Here is a 20178-nt window from a genome sequence, read left to right as displayed (position 1 = left end):
AGACTGACTACATCCCAACACAATAATTCTCTCACAGTTACACATAGAGCAGAGTAGTTGATGGTTGCAGACAATTTTTTCTGAAACTTTTTTTGTGTGAGGATTTGCTTAACAGGACAGTAACTCCACACATAACGTTTTGCAGTTTTTGATGATGAAGATGCTACAGCAGAGTGTTAATATAATCCATCAGCACTGCCCCAGATATCTGAAGTTCCCCAAAAGTGATACACAACAAAATGCACAACTGTAACACACTTGAGTTTTCCCATGTTAAAGTGTTTAAAGACATGGAGCTATACATAGAAAGGCTCATTTTTTTATTTTTGGACCATTTCATGACATTAAGATGGTATATACGAGTATATTATGAAGCTCATTTTTTAATGATACCATTTCCCGGTGAATATTTGCATCAAATGAAGGAATCCCGACGAGATACCTCAACTGTGCCACCTGGTGTGGCTGGGACCGAAACTCATGCAGTGATGTGTTTCCGGAGGGATCTATTTTGCGATACAACTCCCCTCAAACGTGAATGATCTTTCCTTGTACCTGGAAGGAAGAGGAATAAAAGCGAAGAGCCGTGCTCAAAAAATTGTTGAAATTGTTCATTTGAAACCTCGAACGTAATTTTTTTTTTGTATGCGAGCTAATCTAACAATCCGCTTTTAGCTTTTGCAGGCATAGCCATTAGTAATGTCGTCGACCCTAGCTCGCAGATTTTGTACGCGGGTTTTAGAAACCCGAAACGGGAATGGCTCCTTGATTCATCAGTGGGTTTACGGGAGAAAAATCAGACATATCACAGTCAAACCCTTCAGCGCTTCAAGCAGAAAAAGGCAGGCTGCAGGTATGATGTTTTTGTTTGTGCTAACACATATAGTGCTACACTAGAGGGCAGCAAAAATCCAGTGATAGGATCTCGGTGTCGGTAAGGGACACTATGAAGGTGACGCACACTTAACCATTTAGTGGAGAATCTCTTACCTTTCTGCCAGGACTGCACAGCAAACTTTCTGCATCTTGTCCCGAGAAGGGCTGCCTTAACTGGGTAATTTACACCAGTCTCCCTGGTATCGCGATGTATTCAGTCCACCCTTCCAAATCCTGCTATTTGACGGGAGAGAAAGGCAAAATCTTCTGGGATGCTTTGCAAAATACGTGCCAGTGCTGTACATTTGTTCATCTGAATCTATCTTAATCTAGACCAGGTTACGTCGATACATAATTATAGAACCTAAACTAATACTTTTTTTTCAATTTGGTTAAGCTACCCTCAAGTATTACATTTCAGAGATGAAGAAAGGTGAATGTAAGTTATTGTAGTACAGAATAAAATGCCAGAAGCCCCCTTGAGTTTAAGTTCTTCACACAACGTCTTTAACCACTTTAACTATGCCAGCAATAGTTTTGCCATTCTAAATGCATTTATAGAGCTGTCAAAAGGCATAATTATGGGTTGATTTTCGGTTTCCTTTTGTGGTGACATCAAAAGCTTGTGGTAAAAACAAAGGAAGTTGCAATGTACGTTTCCTGAGACTTAAAGAACAAGAAAAGTTATTAGGCAGAAATCGGTTTTTTCCTGCTTAATTTGGTAGAATCTTGCAATTTTTGCGGTCGTGACCTCGTGATCCCAGTTCATTCTCTTAGCTCAGGTTCATCTTTGAAATACGAATTCACATCTGGTGCAAAATGAGACACATTGTAATGTTTTGCATTAACCCCAGTTGGGTTTTGGTTGCTGATACTTTAAATAGATACATGGAAAAAAAATAAGAATTAAGCATGAAAGACGGCGACTGAAATGAGTTTTCTGTAAAGCTGTCATGCGATTGCAAATCCACTGATTCAACTTCAATCACTACCATCACAGCTGTTTCATATTTGACTCTAAAACATTTCTGTAATAAAATGATCTTCAAATAAGCTATTTTTCGGTGTGGTTTTGTGTGTAGAACCCCTTTATGAATTAAGTGCACAACTGCACTGTCTTGCCTTGCTCCTGCACTATGAAAGGATGGTAAAATGCTGGTGTATGCACAAACTAGGAAGATGCAGAATATGTTACTCAGAAAAAAAGTCTTTTAGTCAAAAGTTTAAGTTGGCCATGAAATTCTGACTTTCCTGTTTGTATTGTCTGCATGTGTCTCAATCGCGGCTGCCTATTTAAAGCAAACTGCACAACATTCCGCTATTTCAGAAACAGAGATTATTTTATTTTTCATTCACAAAATTAAACCAGAAGTGCAGTGTAGTAGCAACTGGCAGTTTTTCATTTACACTCAGAAGGGTTACGTCTCAAGGGAGCTCCCCAGCACCACTGAGGTAAGGAGGAGTGGGGTGTGAACCCAGGCTAAGTGGGATTAAAAAACTCCACAGCCACGCACGAGCCTGAAAAATGTGCAAGCTCTTGTTGGTCCTCTAAAAGAAATGGCACCATATTGTTCACTGAGTCTTTCGGGATTAGGAGTGAAACACAGAACAGGGCATGCCGAGAAGAAACTGCAGGGATGTGTTAAACCAGCCAGCCATGTTGAAAATCCCCTGGCTTCTTTCGCGATTGGATCAGTTAGCTGCTAACTACCCAATGGACTTGATGAGCTGAATATCTCTTCCCACGTGTTTGTACTAGGATCTTTGTATACTTTTTTATCTAGTCTTCTGATTTTACCAACCCCCTCCCCAATCTTTACTAAACGAGTGCTATAAATTTAAGACTTGAGACCACACAGCGGTCAGCGACCCAAAGCAGATTTTAGGCCAACCGTCCCGCCACAGGTCACGCAGTCCCCTGCCTCCTGCGCGTCCATCTCAGGCCGGGCCGGCGTTGGCGTTCCTCTGTGAGGAGCTGACCTCGGCGCCCTGGCTCGATCCCGTTGCAGCCCCCCCGAAGAGGGTTGTGGCCGAGAGGAAGGGGCCGGTCCTGACCGTCGGAATCAACAGGCCAGAGGTCAGGAACGCCGTCGACCGGGAGACGGCCCGGCAGCTGCTCGAGCACTTCACGGCCTTCGAGGAAGACTCGTCCCTGGCGGCCGCGGTCCTCTACGGAGTAGGTTAGTGGCGCCAGACGGCACCGCCGGCAGCTGATGGCTGGCTGTTGTGACTGTTGCTTGATTTCTGCACCCCCACATAAACTCACAGCTTATAACCAGCCTTCTCTTACCCCACACGCAGTGCGCAGCACTGGCAGAAAAGCCTGCACTACACCGTACAGCCTGTGACACTGCTGCGCATGTCCATAACAGCATCACACAGCATTTGCTGCTCAAACTGACATCACCTCTGTTATGTGCTTTCCATCGTCCCGCGATTGTCAGGAGATTAGTGTCCCCCGATGCTGCCCTGCGTGGGACATTCAATCTAACTTCCCCAGACTGGCTAAAAGAAGACTTAATGCCTTGTGGGTTAGATGTCCTTTTGTAAAATTTTTGCTTACTATTTTAGAAGCTGCAAGGACAGTCCAAAGGGATTTAGATCACTTTCCAGACTGGGCCAACATCTGGCAGGTGTCTAATGTCTTATCAGTGTTAAACGTTGAGGAGCGCGGAGTGTTATATGCAGGTAGTAAAAACATAAACTGCCCAGGCTTGCCCACGACCCTGGATTACAGGAAAACACTAGGAAAACTATAAATACCCAACAGAATTATTGTTTTTTTTTAAAAAAAGCTTTGATATTTATGTTGATGCGTCATTTACAATACGGAGAAGAAATGGAAAAAGCCAATAGGATGTTGGAGTAAATGGTGACTTAATTTAACAAGTTTTTTTTTTGTTTTTGTCGCATTCTCTTTATTGACCCTTTTGTCTTTAGAAAGATTTTTTTGTTTTTTACATTTAACTTATGTTGGACAGCAAGGAAGGGGGTTGTGGCAATTGGCTCACAAGCTTCACGGCCCCTGGATCAATTCTGGCCTCGGACACCCAGGTGTGCGGAGTTGGCTTGTTCTCCCCAGGTTTGTGTGGGTTTCCCCCGGATACTCCAGTTTCATCCTGTCTCCCTAAGAGAAACCGCTTAGCTCTAATGAGCTGCTCTGTGCTGTCCCTTTCCCTGTTGTCCTGCGATGGACTGGCGTCCCATTGACTGCAGAGCTGTCACATGCTCTCAGTACTGCAGTGAGTCCTGCGGGGTCTGGGATCATTCCTGGCATTTCCAGAATTATTCCTTGCTTGTCACAGCTCTCATAAGGAAGAGCGTCCTTACCTATGGTGGGCAGACAGCAAAACAGCCACGTCATTGAAATACAATCATCTAAAGATATTATAGTTAAAACCGGGACATATTTCCACTAAATACACAACTTACATGCATTGATTTCAATGCAAAATGTCTCAGAAAGGACTTGTTAAAGACATTTGTGTCTCAGAAAAGACTTTTTAAAGATGTTTGCATCTTGTTTGAAGATGTTTGTAGGTTGTGGTTTCAAAAGGTACAATTTTTTCTCCTTAACCCGGCAAACTGCAGACTGTGTAGCCCGGTATTGCACACTGTAGCACATTAGTCTTATTAAAATTTAAAATCCCAGCCGCTGTTGTGTAACACTGTGTAACCTTTCATGCTGCTGAAAGGTTACGCATTTATCTTTTGCAGAAATATAAAAAGTGTATGCCTGCTGTGCTGCAAAATTAAAATGGCAAGTTTTGCTAAAATTAAATTCACAGTTCAGTGACAGTGCACAATGTCACAGTGCTCTACAGCTTGCAGTTATAAGAAAGATTATCTGGCAAAATGCAGGTCACACTACAGCTTCCTTTTACAGAGACTTGCTTGCAGGGCAGTTTTTGGCTTAGCCATCATAAAATTAAAAGTGTTTGTTATGATTCACAGTGTTCAATTATTATGATTTACTTAATTACATGTTTAAAACCTAAACAGCTTAATACGGAGTTGTAAAACATCAAAAGGGCTCTGAGCTGCAACGCTTCGACAGCGCTGTCTCACACTGTGTAGGCAGTAGCCCTGTCTTTGAGCCACTGCCCTTTTAAAACGTCTGCCCTGAATAGAAACGAGCCTTTTCTTTCCCAAGTTCCAATTAGGTACTATTTTTACAGCATCCGGGAGATAATTTAAAAAAAAGTGTGTGTCATAAATGACAAGGCACATTTTCCCAAACTCCAATGTACAGTGTGTCGTGTATGAACAAAAACCGAGGTTGCAGGCAGATTATATTTAGAGACGTAGGCATGAATTAAAAATAATAGCTTTCATATTTATTCAAAACGATTTTTTTCCTCATTTTATCATGAACAATGGCAAGCCTTTTTAACTCTTTCAGGCATAAGAATTTACTGCAATAAAAATTCCAGCCCATCATGTGCTCCTAAGAAGAAGAAATTAACTTTTGTGTTAATTGTTGGTTGTGTTTTTGTGTTTTGATGTTTTGTTTTTTGTTACTCCCTAAGGTACACTAACCAGTTACTTTTCTGTTTTGCCTTTGTGTGTTGGATAGTCTGTACAATGTTTTGACCATTCTAGGTCATTAAGTCACTGTTGAAAATTATGTTTTTTTATTTTTCTTACTGACCTGGGGTGGAAAACATGCTACCATACTTGTTTAGTTACAGACTCTATAATACTCAAACTGTTATAATAATTCAAATAATCCTTCAGTTCATGTTCAATTAAATTTAAAATATGTGTTTAATATGACAACTTAAATCTCATTTACATGAATCCAATTTAAAATGTAAATTTGTTTTTTAAATTCCACACATTATTGAATAAACAGTGGATCCACATATTTAAATCAACAGTTGATCAAAATTTTGGAATTGTGTATCAAATGAAATCATGAACACGGTTATTAGTTTAAGTGCTTGAAAACATTTTTCATTCCCACTAATTGCTTTAATTTCTGTGCATTAATTAGAACCAGTTATGTCACGATGAGGATGTGGGGTGAAGGATTTTAAATTTTGTTGATACCAGAAGATAATAAATTATTTTTTGTGGATATGTCTTTTGGAAAGAGAAAACAGCACAAGATTTCAGTGCAAAACATATTTTTTGGCATCAAATCCCACTAAGGGAATTTCCAAAAAAGAAATCTGGCTTGTCATTGTGTAGTGATCACCGAAGAGTTTGGCTGAAAGTGTTATTGATACCTGTAAAATCAGAAGTATGTAGGTAATACTAATTATTACTAAAGTCCTCAGGGACCTCACAGCACTCTTTTAAGGAAGTACAAACATGTAAAATATATTTTTATATGATCATATTCCTTAAAACAAATAATTTTGAAAAACACCACTGATAAAAAAGACAAAGCATAATGTAAATAAAAAGCATTGGATTTAAAGAGTAAATAAGGGTATGTCTCTGAAGAGTATACACAATGCTGACCGAAAGCAGGTTGGAGCTTATCGTAAGTGAGGTTTGTGTTAAAGCCGGCACACGTACAAAGTTTGCACTCATCCTAGTCCCGCAAGAACCACAGTCAGTGCAGCTCTTTGTATGTTAACAGTTTCTCTTCAGTGACACTGCCGCTGGTGTCCTGAGCTGAACTGGCTGAGGCGCAGTGTTCATTGGCTTTCTTCCTGCGAGCGTCGGGGCTGAGCGTCCGCTGGGAGAAACGGCTCGGGGTCGCAGGTGTCCAGCTGGCCAAGGGCACTGGAGTCGAACCCACCAGTGACGGCACTGAGCCCATAGCAGTCCTGCTGAGACAGGCTGTGATGGGTTGGTCAGGGTCGCTGGATGAGTCAAACGTTCGATCCCCTGTCTGGCCCTGCTTCAGTGCGCTTCTGGCTTTTACTGTAACTTTTACTCCCTTTACTTTGCTTTACTGTTTCCTGAGGCCTCAGAGATCGTGATGACGATGCTGCTGCAAACTGAATTGTTGTGCTACGTAATATTGGTAACCATGAATAAAACTAAGCAATAACGGCAAAAACATCAACAACAAGAAGACCCTGCACTTTACAGTTTTGACCTTTCTGTTTTAACAACAGATGTGGCAGTTTGACTATTTGTTTGTGTTTAGATCACAAAAGAGGTATGCTAGCACATCTATAATAAAGGCATTGCACAGTGAAGAGACCCTGTTTCAGCAAGGCTCTTTAAGAGCAGAACGATTTCAGTTGAAAGACGTGCCAAAGATCCTCTGACCCGCTTTCTAAATTGCAGCTCTACTCTTAAAGAGATTTTTTTTTTATTCCTTCTGGTTTCCAGCACCGTACTTTATAATTTTGTGGTTTCTTACAGGAGGGAATTTCTGCTCTGGTTACGATTTGAAAGAGCTGGCCCATCACTCAGCCTCCATTAAATTGGAACAAGATGTCACCAAGGGTCCTGGTCCTATGGTATGAAGTTCCAGAGTTACTCCCAGTCAACACCGTGTCAGTATTGAGCTGCATAAACACGTGTGTGTTGGAGGTGAGCGAACAAAAGGCCGCAGTAGCTGCTGGATTGTCTCTGCCCCTGTGTGTGCCTTGCAGGGCCCGTCTCGCATGCAGCTCTCCAAGCCTGTGATAGCGGCTGTGAGTGGTTATGCCGTCGCTGGAGGTCTGGAGCTCTCCCTGCTGGCGGACTTGAGGGTGATGGAGGAAAGCGCCGTCGTGGGCGTGTTCTGCCGGCGTTTCGGTACGTTACTCTCTGCTGTTTTGCTGTTTCTTCTGGCTCCTTTCGCCCGTCACCTGCGCATTTTCTTTTTCAGTAGGCTTCGCCAAGCTCACCTTTAACGAGCGCGGCATTGCGCCTCGGAATGCAGGACGGTTTTTGGTGTTTTCTAGTTCTTCCAAGTTAGGTTTGCAACCCTCAGTTATACTCTGCGCCGTGAACGTACAGGGGTACCGGAGAATTTCCCAGTGAGAGCTAGGCTAAAGACACCCTTCTGCCTTTATTCCTGCAGTGTGGCCATGCTTAAAGATTAATGGCTGCCTGACAAAACCTCGGGTATCTGCAGAATGTCAAAATGGTTACTATGAGCAGTGTTAACTAAGTGGACACATAGTGTTGAGCCCAAAAGGACACTGAGATGAGTCAGATCTTAAAAGAAGCAGCAGATCAACCAGCTCTCCCCAGTCCTCATGGGCGGAGACAGGACAGGATGTAGGCTCGCACCCTGAACCGCACTGCGTGTTTCCAGCTCAGTGAGAGCGGCGCCACAGGTACACCCGTCTTCTTTAAAGCTTCAGCTGAAAAGCATCATCATATCCTCCTGCCCTGAAAGATAAGGGACGCTGTACCATACTATCCGCACTTAAGCACCCTCCATTTTAAAGTCATTCAAATTGCAGCTCTTCGGCATCGTGCTCGCAGTCTGTGAAGCGAGGGATGCTGTCTGAGACCGGATCGGTCTTCGGTCAGCGGGCCCAAAGCTTGACGAAAGGTGCCCGAAAGAGCGTGTGACTCAGGGCGAAAATCTGCAGAAAAGGCCTTGATTGCCACAGGAGGGAAGAGGGATGGATTTTCTCTCCCCTAAGATGAGTCTGATCCCACAAAAAGTATAACCGCAGTGTTTATAAATAAGCTGTGCAGACTGTAATTTACTTGGTAGATTCCCCCCCCCCATTTTTTTCTAAACACGGCTTATCATTCCTTCTCTGTAATTAACTACATGAACTTGGCATTGCCCACGTCTGAATATACCCGGTCTTCAGACAGCCAGGCAGAGCATTGTCATGAGATGACTGCGCAGTGCTGCTATTGTTATGCTGCTCCTAAGGAAGACACACAGACTGTTACCTGAGACATTCAACCAGAACCCAGCCCATGTAGACAGATCAGCCAGCGGAAAGTCATGAAATGTGCATAGTGCACTATTTTTCTGGGAGGTTATAAGACAATAGAGAAAGCTGAGGGCAACCACAGCACAGTGTCACCAGGCTCGGGCCCCACAAACCACGTCGTGTCGTTATCGTCCCCATAAGACTGAAGGTTGTGAGTCTGTGATTCGGACACAGTGGGTGTTTTTGTGAGATGCTAAGGTATCTGAACAGTGTTAAATGACAGAGAGTGGCAACCCCTACTCCTGTCTCATGACAGCTTATGCACTCTTGTTTGTTTTATTTGGCTGTGTTTGTGGTTCCTAGCGGTGGGTCACCATTGCTTTTGGAAAGGAAGATGTCACCTGCAGCATGTCTCACACTAGGAATCGTCTTGCATTTTGTTATCCAGCTCTGTGAGTTTTAATGCATCTGGTTGGTCACACGTGTGTTTCTGTCAGTGTGGTTCAGAGCAGGCTTTGTGAGGTCTATACATAGTGATGGAGAGCTGTTTTTAAATAAAGCTAGAAATAAAAAACAGTTTACTTAACGTTACAAATGTATTTCAAACATCTGCATTTGATAAATAAAACAATATTGTACGGTGCTTTGAGATGATGTGCCATGAAATAAATATGTTAAGACTTATGTGATTCCTAAGCTTACAGAAATACACAGATTTTTTCTAAACCCATTGCCTAGATCCGAGATCAGTATTTGTCTTGTGACCAAAGGGAGAATCAATAGGTTTTCAAGTGGTTACAAGTTATTTTCTCTTTGTTGCTTCCTTCAAACAAACTGGCCGTATGTTCGTACGGTACTGTAGAGGTTCAGGCAGTGGGCTGTGTTGGTGTGTGCTGGCTGTAAAGGAACAAGCAAAGGTTAAGTCCACACTGGAAAGTAGGAAGAATGGAAAAAAAACACAACCCTTCACACACCAGGAAAGACCTCCACAGCTGAAATATTCTTTTTCCTTCTTTCTGCTCTTTAGTGTGGAATTGACCTCGACTCCTTCCTTGGAATATATTTAGGCCTACTGTTCCTATTTACACGAAATAAGTGTCTTTTCAAATTTACTGTATCCTCAGTGCGTGTGGCAGATGCATGAAAGTACTGAAGCCTAAACTAACTACATTAACGTATCCTTCCATCATCAGCGTGGACTGTACCGGGGTGACTGCCATAGCAGCAGTTCGCTTTGGACCGCGACTCAGGGAAAGAAGCTTCATTTTATTACCTCTTATCATCGAATTATTAATTTGTTGCCCGTAAGTGGGTGTCCAGATGGAACAAATCAAATTACACAGAGCGAGGAAACGTGGGAGCGGTACGGACATGATGTTGTCTGTTCCAACAGCTGGAACTTATCATTTGAACTTCCTCTGTTGACATGTACGCTTCACATATTTAAAAAGGAAACACAAAGCATGAACGCACGTGCAGAGGATTCATTTAAGCGTTTCAGGTAGTTCAAGCAGCTGAGCTCAATGAAATGCACAGCTGCCCTGCATCACTGCTCACCACTGGTGTGCAGGTGGTCTTTCCTTTCCACAGAAAGCGATAAAAAGAGTTCTCGATAATCATTGCTTCTCGTGCTGCCCTTCGCTGTGTCACAGTATTCTACACTTCCTGTGGTTCACGCACTCAAAGATGCAGCGGTGTTTTTTCTGCATCCTTTATAATCAGCATTCCTATTTCTGCTGTCCAGATACAGTATCTGTGGACGTGACAGAAAAGATGAGTTATCTGGGCAGTATCCACTTGTTCAGGGACAAGTATTAGGTTTATTCCCTGATGAAAAGAGAAGAAAGAAAACACAATGTTTTGGCTGTGGAGCCTCATCGGGGAGCCTACGCAGCCTATGCATGCTGATACAGCTCCCCACCTGAACTACATCAACTTGTTCATGCTGTCAGTTTACTGAGATGTGCTGCAAACACAGCAAGTGAGTGTCAGACACAGCAGCAGTTGTTGCATTTTTAATGCCCCTGGCTGCAGACATGTGAGTGAGGAATGCCTGGTTGCTGCAGTGCTCACTGCTGGGAGACTGGCTGCGTCTCGTTGGGATCTGCTAGCCCTGGGAGAGGAAATAGCTTCCAGCCTCTAAAGGAAGGGAATGGGGGTTATGGGTGGGGGACGGAAAACGATTGATATTTCTGACTTCAAAAAACATGGAGCTCGTCCTTTCAGGGAAGCACATGGGCAAATAAGCTTAAGAAAATACACATCAGTGACTTGGCAGATTGCAAAATCATTACGGTTGAGCTGAACGGCCGTAGCCGTGTGATCTGAACCTCAGAGCCACGAGATGCTAGTGGGTGGAAATTTTCAGTGGGATTTCAAAGGAGCAACCCGAACCCATGAATAAGATAAATGCAGTGTGGATGGATCAGTGACTGCCAAGGCTGGAGATGTGTCCCAGGCCTTCTGCTCACTAGCCTGGAAGCTCGTTGTGCAGAGAGATCGAAATGGAGGGTCTTTACTTTGCGAGCATGAGGTTGCAGCAAAAGCTAAGCGATACTCTACTGAGCAAATATTTAAAACTGTACTTTTTATAGTGGCTCGTCCAACCCAAGCTGTTATAAAAAAAGTTGTGACTCCAGCAAGCTTCAGTTTAAAGTTCGGAAACAAAACTGGTGGAACCGCAAAGTGGGATTGCCAAATTAAATATATTTCAGCTGCTAGGGCATTCAATACTAAAGGAGAATGAAACTACCAGGGGAAAAGCTGTTGCAGTCTGACGTTATTAAAAAAAAAAGGAATTACAGGTCATAAAATATTATTGGATGAAGAATTGTTTACACAGGGCTTCAGACAAAGTCTTCCCACAGTCCTTCCGTCCTGCCGTTCTTAAACTCTAGCCCTGCAGACGCAGACTCAGGCATCTGGCATCGACTGTCCATTTGGCTGGCGCGTCCGCCCTCGGCAGCTGGCGCGCGCTACCGTTCACGCAGCAGATCGGTTTACTGGAGGGATCACAGCGGCAGGCCTCGCTCGGCAGCCTGGCTGGGATTCGAACCCACAGCCACACACCGACAAATCCAGGCCCTAACCTGCTGCGTACAGGATGCTTCTGCCTGGATCCACTTTGTTGAATGTGCCGGAATAATAAGTTGCAGACACTGTAGATACGATCGTTTCCTGGGGCTGTCATTGCAGAATTTGATCTCCCCGTGTCAGTCTGTTGTAAATCATATTGCTTTGAAGAGGTCAGGGTACCAGTAGCACCAGCAGGCTGCCTACAGGAAAGCCTTCATGTGTGTGATCTGCTTGTTCACAGGGAACACCTACTGTACTTCTTTTCTCTCGGTTGATACCGGTCTGCCATAATGAAAACACAATGTGGGTTTTACAGTGAGTAGTAAAGCATGGTATTGAGCCTTTGTACTTGATGTTTCATGATAAATATTAAAATAGTTTGTGAATTCAGGGCGTTATTCCTCCATTGGGAACAGGGTGAAGTGCACTATATACAGTCTGTATAGTATACTTATTCTTGGTGTTGCTTCAGTACACAGAAGTAAAATTCGATTAAAACATACAGAAATAGAACATTCAAGTTTCCAAGTCTATGGAGAGACAAGACACTTTTCAGATTAATGACACATTTATTATGTAAAGGTGCAAATTAGGAATGGTTTTAACCCACCATGGAAAATATGCCGAATAGTAAAAAGAATATGCTGACTTCAGTTGTGGAGACTTTTGTTGAAGTAAATATAATTAATTTAAACCAATGTATCAGCTACATTCACAATTACACTAACTGTTCTCAAATATCAAAGGCAGATCATTAAAGAGGCAGTGTACAATATTTACGTGTGGTTAGGATTTGGTCTCTATCCACACACTCTAATGACTGAAATGTTTAAAGTTGAAAATGTTGAAGCGTAAACAATATAAATGTTGCGATATGGGGAAAATTTACTCTTTTAATTGCAGTATGATTGAATCTCGGTCAAAGGATTCAATCTTAAAATATTTTTTTTTCTGAACTACTCTAACACCATATTTGGGGAATATTTTAAGTGTTTGTGCTGTGGGGAAGTGAAATTATGCATAATTCCTGTTCTACCATAATCTAGTTTTATGGAATGCATTTTTTTCTCATTGTATTCTCATGGAATAGCTATTGTCAGGCTCCGAAAATCTCCGCATAGTTACACTCTTCCAGTCTTGCCTCATTGGGAATTTTCCAGCATCATCTCAATCCGCAGTGCAGACATCCCTCTTTGATCATTAATAACCGGAGTCAGCTGATGAACAACCAAGATGGCTGTGGATGTTTGCCCGTTGTGCCTTCCGGCATGTAGGAGCAGTAACATCCTGTCGCTGTTTCCGTAACATCAGTTTTTCACAGGACAGGGTTGTTAGCCTTGTGCCCAACCTCCAACACAGAGGACCTGGTGCCCGACGTGGGACACAGACCCACTCCCCTGAAATCATGAGTCTCATGCTCTACCAACAGAGCTAGCCCGCGCGAAAAACCAAGGAGGGGCTCTAAAAATGCCCCCCCCAGCGGGTCTGGGTACTGCTACTGCTACCCAGCCTCCTCCTCTGGGCTCTGTCTGGCCACGTGCCCACAGGTGTGCTCCCGTCAGGTGAGCTGGGTTGTGAGAAAGGCAGGGAGGCCTCAGGGAACTGGCCCAGGACCGGCGATGCCCTTGACAACCCGCTGTGCTTGTTCTGGGCTCCTGGCCTCTTTGTTTCGGAGCTAACAGATCTGTAGAGTTTTTCACCGGGAAGTGGAGTTGGCCATCGGTGAGTTTAAAGCAGCGTCCTGTGACAAAAGATTAATACCAGTACCAGAGAGCCTCAAATATGAAGGACTAACACCATAAAACATTGTATTAAAGTTACTGCTTACATAAGAGAGACTCATTGCAGATATGGTATTATCTAAATATTAGATACAGTATATATTGGATAGAAATTCACACAATTTAAACACAGCTTAATGGACACAGAGAGCAGCACCACACGCATTAATTCTCTATATCAGCTGTTTGTGAATTTTTAGAACACATGAACAATTTTAGGTCACAAAAAATGGCATTTTACTCCCTGTAATTGCTTTTGAAAGAAATGCTTGTGAAGAGCATTCAGGGCTTAATCATTAGGCCAGTGGCTGTCGTACATAATTACTAGTTATAACTACCGGTGAGTTCAGTAAGGGGACTTGTGTTGACGAGCTTTAACGTTATGAAAAATTATTAATAATAATTATTATTATTATTATAGACGTTATACAAGAAGAAAGGAGAAATCTTGCTCCAGTGATAGCGGTGTTAAGGAAACTGCTGTTCTCCAGGTGTACGGACACTACATCTGCTTTCAATCCATGCGGTGTGGGCAAATGCTCAGAGAGCACTAGTCATGATAGTGTCAGGGGGGCGCACAGAGCCTCACACACAGAGTTAGAAAAGAAAGTGCTGTCATGAGAAGGGATTGTTAATTATAGGCCATCATCACAGGGCTCAGCACTGATTAGAGGCAGGGTTTATTTGCATATGTTTTAAGGCATCTACAACCTTTTCATGTTGTTCTAACCTATTTGATTGTAAAATGTAAGTTCCTTCGGCTGTAATTAAGCTTCATGCCCTTAACGATAACTCGAGGTTTTCTGCTTTATTATTTGTTCATATGAACACCAATGTTGGGTTTTTCAACACGCCCTCTTGCACAGCTGTCTGCCCTGCTTTGGAAGTGGGCGCTTGTTCCTCTCACACAGCTCACTGCTGATCTATAGGACCGGGCCCTTGTCACTGGCAGCAGTTAAGACACAGGAAGTATTGTCTTTTAGATTATATAAAGTTGAATGTCCGTCCGAGATCACTTTTTGGTTATTTGCTGTATATTCATTAGCTCCTACAATGTCATTATATTGCAAAGTGTTCCAAACTAGAGGGTCTTTGCTTTGCAAACATGAGGTTGCAGCAAAAACCAAGCAATACTTTGCTGAGCAAATATTTAAAACTGTACTTTTTATAGTGGCTCGTCCAACCCAAGCATGCTATAAAAAAGTTGTGACTCCAGCAAGCTTCAAAAGAGAAGAAAGAAAACACAACGCTTCGGCCGTGGAGCCTTCTTCGGGTGTGCTCCAGGTTCCAAGGCTGAAACGTTGTGTTTTCTTCTCTTTTCAGCAGGGAATAAACCTATTACTTGTTCCCTTGCAGCCTACGCATGCTGACGCAGCTCCCCACCTGAATATTAACAGAGCACACACACCCTGAGGCCTGAGGATGGATTTGTCTTCTGGCTTTTACTCTTTCTGTATTGTAACTTCATGCATTGTCACACAACTTTGTTAAGTGCCTTGGGGCAACCTTGCTGTGAAAGGCGCTATTTAAAACTAAATTGAACGGGAATTGTATTGCGATGAGATAACCGAAGTGGCTCTCGTGTTCTTTGCCGAGGCGTTCCCCTGATTGACGGAGGCACGGTGCGGCTGCCTCGTCTCATCGGCCTCTCCAGGGCCCTGGACCTCATCCTCACGGGCAGAGCAGTGGGCGCGCAGGAGGCGCTCGCGTTCGGGCTCGCCAACAGGGTTGTCCCCGACGGTGAAGGTGAAGTACGGTACCTGCTCACTCCGCCTCAAATCCGGCGACTCTGATAAGATCACTTTATTAGCCATGTACAATTTCTTGTATTAGGGATTTGTCTTTTGCACAGACCTCAGCTTGCTCTCCATGAGACACACAGAGAGGGAGAGAAGCTGGGGGTCAGAGCGCAGGGTCAGCCATTTATACATATTTTTTATATATTTATATATATTCTTTATATAGTGGTTACTATCGGGAACAGGATCAGCAAGGAAATGAGGCAGCTCTTGTAATCTGAGTTTATGTTTCAATACATCACCACACAAACATCTCTGTTGGATATAAGGTGTAAATGAAAGAGGTGCACTCACAGACTTCATGTTGGCAATGTGTCCTCTGGCTACTGCTACAGCATGCTGCTGAAAAGATGTGAGGAGAGGTGTGGCACCGTTCTGTATCTTTTTACACAGCCGGCCTTGGAATGCGTTAAACTCTGAAGTAAAGCTTCCGAAGAATCATAAGATAAGATTAGCCCTATACAATTTCTTGTATTAGGAATTTGTCTTTTTGCAGACCCCAGCTTGCTCTCCATGAGACACACAGACAGGTAGAGAAACTGGGGGTCACAGCGCAGGGTCAGTCATTGTACGGCTCTCCTGGAGCAGCTGGGGTTAAGGGCCTTGCTCAGGGGCCCAACGGAGTAGGATTCCTCTGCCAGCCGCGGGATATGAACCGGCAACCATCAACCCACAGGCGCAGATCCTGAGCCACAGAGCCACCGCACCAATGTTGGTGTGTCTGTAGGCTCACAATGGAGATCACCTCATAGAGGAGGGAGAAAGGTTGGAACCTCCTTAGAACGATCCAGAGCCGTTCAAGATCTTCAAAACGAAAATGAAGACATTGGATTGTATCATGGATGGAGGTCTACGCCTCCCGGCTTGGGCATGGCTGGGCTTTGCTGCCACGGCAGAAAAGGGGCTTTCTCGTGCCCACCCCATGAAATTGCCCAGATTTCCTGGGATGATGAAGGAAGCCACTTCCAGGAAGCATGGCCAGGCGCAGTTAATCGGTCCCTGCAGTGGAGTGGGCGGGGTGGTCTGTCTGGGACTGCTGAGTGACTTTTTAAAAGAAAAGGGAAAATTGTGGCACAAATGAGCAGGCGCTCGGCCTACCCAGTAAGCTGAGAAGAATGCAGGAGCCCGTTATCGCCGTCTGTGGCCTTGTTTAATTTTAGACTGCTGTGAAACATTAAAAAGTGGTTGTGGCATCATCATAAATTATTTTTGTTCTTTTCTCTACAAGCGTCAGTGACCGTACGATTATGAAGTAAAAAGAGCATTGTTCTGCTTTGTTTCCTTTGCCATTGTTGACAGCAGTGGTCCTTTAAATCTTTGTTTCCTTGTTACTTGACGACAGGGAAGCATCCTTCTGAATGCAACAAGGTGATGTTTTTCTCTTAAAATAACCCACCTGGTTCATTTACTCCACCATCCCTGTGCCCTGATTTGGAGCTCTTTTAAATGAGCAAGAGCAGTGTTCTTTCACAACCCTGAGTCAGCTTACTGTATGTCCACACAGCGCTTTACTTCCAAGGTCTTTACTGAAACAGAAGAGGATCAACAGGGGAATGTGTTTCCTTCTGGGGCCACATTTATGTAGCTTGCCGTTAAAAGATATTTTCACATACAGTATGAGGGCATTCTTGAAGCAGGTAGCAGGCATTGAAATAAAGGGAATCTTGAAGACCTACAGTACGTGGTTTAAATCAAAGCTCTTTGTTTCAAGTAGAAGTACTTTATATCCGTATTCCATAGAACTGCTCGACACTCCAACCCCCCCCGAGCGAATAAGTGAATAATCATGTACCTGCTGCTGCCCTTCAGTGCGGAACGTTTTGCCCCGTGTCCAGTGAATGTATGGATGTTACCTGCCCTGCAGCCCTGCTTGACCCTCTGTTGCTGGCCTGTCCCTCAGCCCTGCAGGCCGCCCTGGCGCTGGCCGAGGAGATCTCCAAGTTCCCCCAGCAGTGCCTGCGCGCCGACCGCGCCTCGGCCTACCACAGCGCCTTCGATGCCCCCTGCTTCTCTCAGGCCCTGCAGTTCGAGCTGGACCGCAGCAGGCACGTTATTCTGGAAGAGGCCGTCGCAGGTGCCAAGAAGTTCGACTCGGGAACCGGGAGAGGAGGGACTTTTTCTTGACGTGCTCCTTGTGCCTTTGCAAAGGTGTGCTAATCGAACAATGTGGCTGAACTGTTAATTTTTCCTCCCCGTTATTCTGTAATGAACGAACAAAGCATGCATTTTCTAGCTTTTTAGATGTTTAATCATGATTAGAATCCTGTTTGATGTGGGAAACCATATTATACCGTTACCTGTGTACTCCTTAGGTCTTGATCTCAGTGGTGGCTTGGTGCTGCTCTAGACTGGAAGTTCCTGAAGGGAAACTGGTTCCAGTTCTGTAACATACGAGGGAAAATTGTTTGAGACTAATTTACTTTCTGGTCACAGCTGCTAGAGCCTGTCTCACATCAGTGACATAGCTGGCTACATAAAACCTGCTAATTAGAGTGAATGTAGTTAGCAAGGCTAATGGAAATGTGTCTATCAAGTACTGTGTTTCCTCTCAGCTGAATAAAAGACTGCAGAATTAAGGAGATCTGGGAACATGGAGTTAGTTCCATTATTTTATTATGAAAGATTGACCTCATAAAATCGCATATTATGTATGCTTATTTTGCACCTTTCGTCACATCTTAGGATTGTGAAACTATTTACAGAACGGGTTCGAGTAAGGATCTGTGTCCGTGTGTTTTGGCTGCAAAGGAACGAGTAGACGTTAACGCCACACTGTGAGGCAGAAAGAGGAAGAAAAAACTAAGAGTAACACCTGAAGAAACTTCAACAGCCCAGGCTTTGTGTTTTTTTTTAATTCTTTCTGCCTCTCAGCTTTCAAGTGTGCGTGTGTGTGTGTGTGTGTGTGTGTGTGTGTGTGTGTGTGAGATGCCGAGAACACTGCCTTATAGCCTGATCAGGTCAGGTCTCAGAAGCTCAGCAAGCTCAGCAAGCTGGGTCTGGCCACTACTGGGATGGGAGATATCCAGGGAAAACCAGGTGGCTACTGTACGTGGTGCTGGTGGACCTGTAGGTGGTGCACTTCCTTTCCAAAAGCAATACTCCGGTATGGTGACGGCCACCACTGCTGTAGGAGGTGCCTGCCTATCAGTGAAGTGGAGTTAAGGTTCTGACTACTTGCTCCTTAAAGACTGCATGACACCGTTCCTCCGATTAGGGGTCTCTCGAATCCTAGCTCAGTTCTACCCAGGACGTGTACAGTCCAGCCTCTCTAAGGCTTACTCTGATGTCTTACTTCTCCACCTGAACTGCAGGGCAGTACGAGTGCGGGCGCATCATGGCAGCTGAGTGTCACCCAGCTGATGTACAGCGGCGCCTGAGTGCTGAAGGAAGTGCCTCTCCCTTCGTGTATGTCAAGCACTTTGAGGTCCTGTAGCATGAACAGCACTGGATACAGAAGCAATACTACTACTACTGCACCTCTGTGGACACCAGCAGACAGCAGGACTGCGGCATCGGTAACCTGTGATCTGGTTCCTCACCTGTCACATGTCCAGAAACTTATCGGTGTAATTTCTGTGCCAGCGTGGATTAACACGTCCTCTAGAATGATGATGAAGACTGTGCCAGTTAAAGGTCGCCTTTTTTACACAGATTTGGACGCATAAGTGTTTGTTAATTTATTACTCCACCTGAAAAGCATGCAGCCATGCATCCTCGGAAACTACCCCCGGAAACGAGAGCAACAAGAATAAGAGTATATTGAAAAATAGTGCCTTAATAGTAGAGATGAAGAGATAAGCACAGAATTTTTCACTTCTATATTGCACATTAATTGATTTTTTTCCGATTCACAATGCAGAGATACCAGGTTACCCTTCCCATGATTTCTTATCTAGACTGCTTGAGAGGTGATGGACATTAGCCAGGCATCTTGATAGCATCTGTGGCTTTGATGCAGCCTGTTGTATGCTTCTACACAAGATAAGATGTCTCACAGGATGATAAGAATGAACTGCCTATCACTGGATCTGAGAGGGAGCAGACACAACATGGTAGTCCCAGTGGAGCCGCCTATTTCTCCTGCTCTTCAAAGGGTAAACACTACAATGTCAACAGTGCTCTCAACGGCAGGCGAAGCATGCTCGGCTCACCATTTAATCTCCCGTTTTTTAAAAAGGTTTCATTCGGCGATCATTAAGACAGCACCACGAACCCCTGCGCACGCAATTCTGAAAATCTCACAAAACAGATGTTGCATTCCTTTCAGACAGCCGCTGCTCCCGTTCATCCTGCAGCTGTACGACGAAGCCGTCTTCAACCAGATCTTAATCATTTTGCCCCCAAGAATGACTGAGATCTTATTTGTTTAACAAAGGGCTGCTACCGCATCAGGCTCCGATGGAGGTGGAGAAAAAGGAGCCTTTAATAAAGACAAAGACAGGAGCTTCATAAAAACCAACAAAGCACGACACGATCCCTTCAAAATGTGGTTTAGTGCACGGAGCAAATTGCTTCCAGGTACAGCACCTTACTGTAAATGTTCTCGGACACTGAAACTGAAACAAGGTATGCCTAAATTTTAATTCTCTGTATCCCCAGTGTTCACACTGCCAGAATAAATTTGGATCAGGGCCTTTACCGCTGCTGGTCTGTTGTGTTTGCTATTTTATACAGTGTGCAGTGACATCTGTTTCCATAACCAGATCTGATGCAGACTTCTCTCAAGAGTTATTCAATACTTTTCAGTTTTTCAGTTTGTTCTATACTGTATATATCTCTAAATTTGCTCAAACTGTAGAAGGTTTGCCTTTACATTTTCTTTAAAATTCTGATATCTCTGTTTTTTTTGGCATT

The 20178-nt window shown here is 44.0% G+C and overlaps 1 protein-coding gene across 2 annotated transcripts; it reads left to right on the top strand.

The window, feature by feature from the left end:
• The first annotated feature begins 530 nt into the window (after nt 1–530).
• On the top strand, nt 531–18795 carry LOC148833158 (uncharacterized). 2 transcript variants are annotated; one of them, XM_088918968.1, is made up of 7 exons: nt 531–853; nt 2886–3056; nt 7204–7301; nt 7437–7581; nt 15122–15271; nt 17225–17472; nt 18636–18795. In XM_088918968.1, exons 1-6 carry the CDS (start codon nt 700–702, stop codon nt 17446–17448), a joined length of 942 nt encoding a protein of 313 aa, XP_088775094.1. In that variant the 5' UTR covers nt 531–699; the 3' UTR covers nt 17449–17472; nt 18636–18795. The 2 variants fall into 2 exon arrangements, with proteins under 2 accessions (XP_088775094.1, XP_088775093.1); XM_088918967.1 differs by lacking the exon at nt 18636–18795 and having other exon boundaries at nt 17225–17919.
• Nucleotides 18796–20178: the final 1383 nt, after the last annotated feature.

Source organism: Atractosteus spatula, chromosome 6, assembly GCF_055471065.1.
Source record: "Atractosteus spatula isolate fAtrSpa1 chromosome 6, fAtrSpa1.hap1, whole genome shotgun sequence".
Lineage (NCBI taxonomy): Eukaryota > Metazoa > Chordata > Actinopteri > Semionotiformes > Lepisosteidae > Atractosteus > Atractosteus spatula.
Note: the sequence above shows the minus strand (reverse complement) of the source record. Positions and strands in the feature narration are given on the sequence as shown.

What these genes read in the sequence shown, in the direction of transcription:
- LOC148833158 (XM_088918968.1), top strand. Translation starts at nt 700, where the DNA reads ATGTCGTCGACCCTAGCTCGCAGATTTTGTACGCGGGTTTTAGAAACC. An exon ending in CGCGGTCCTCTACGGAGTAG is followed by an intron (nt 3,057 to 7,203) that starts GTTAGTGGCGCC and finishes GGTTTCTTACAG; the next exon opens with GAGGGAATTTCTGCTCTGGT. An exon ending in CGTGTTCTGCCGGCGTTTCG is followed by an intron (nt 7,582 to 15,121) that starts GTACGTTACTCT and finishes TTCTTTGCCGAG; the next exon opens with GCGTTCCCCTGATTGACGGA.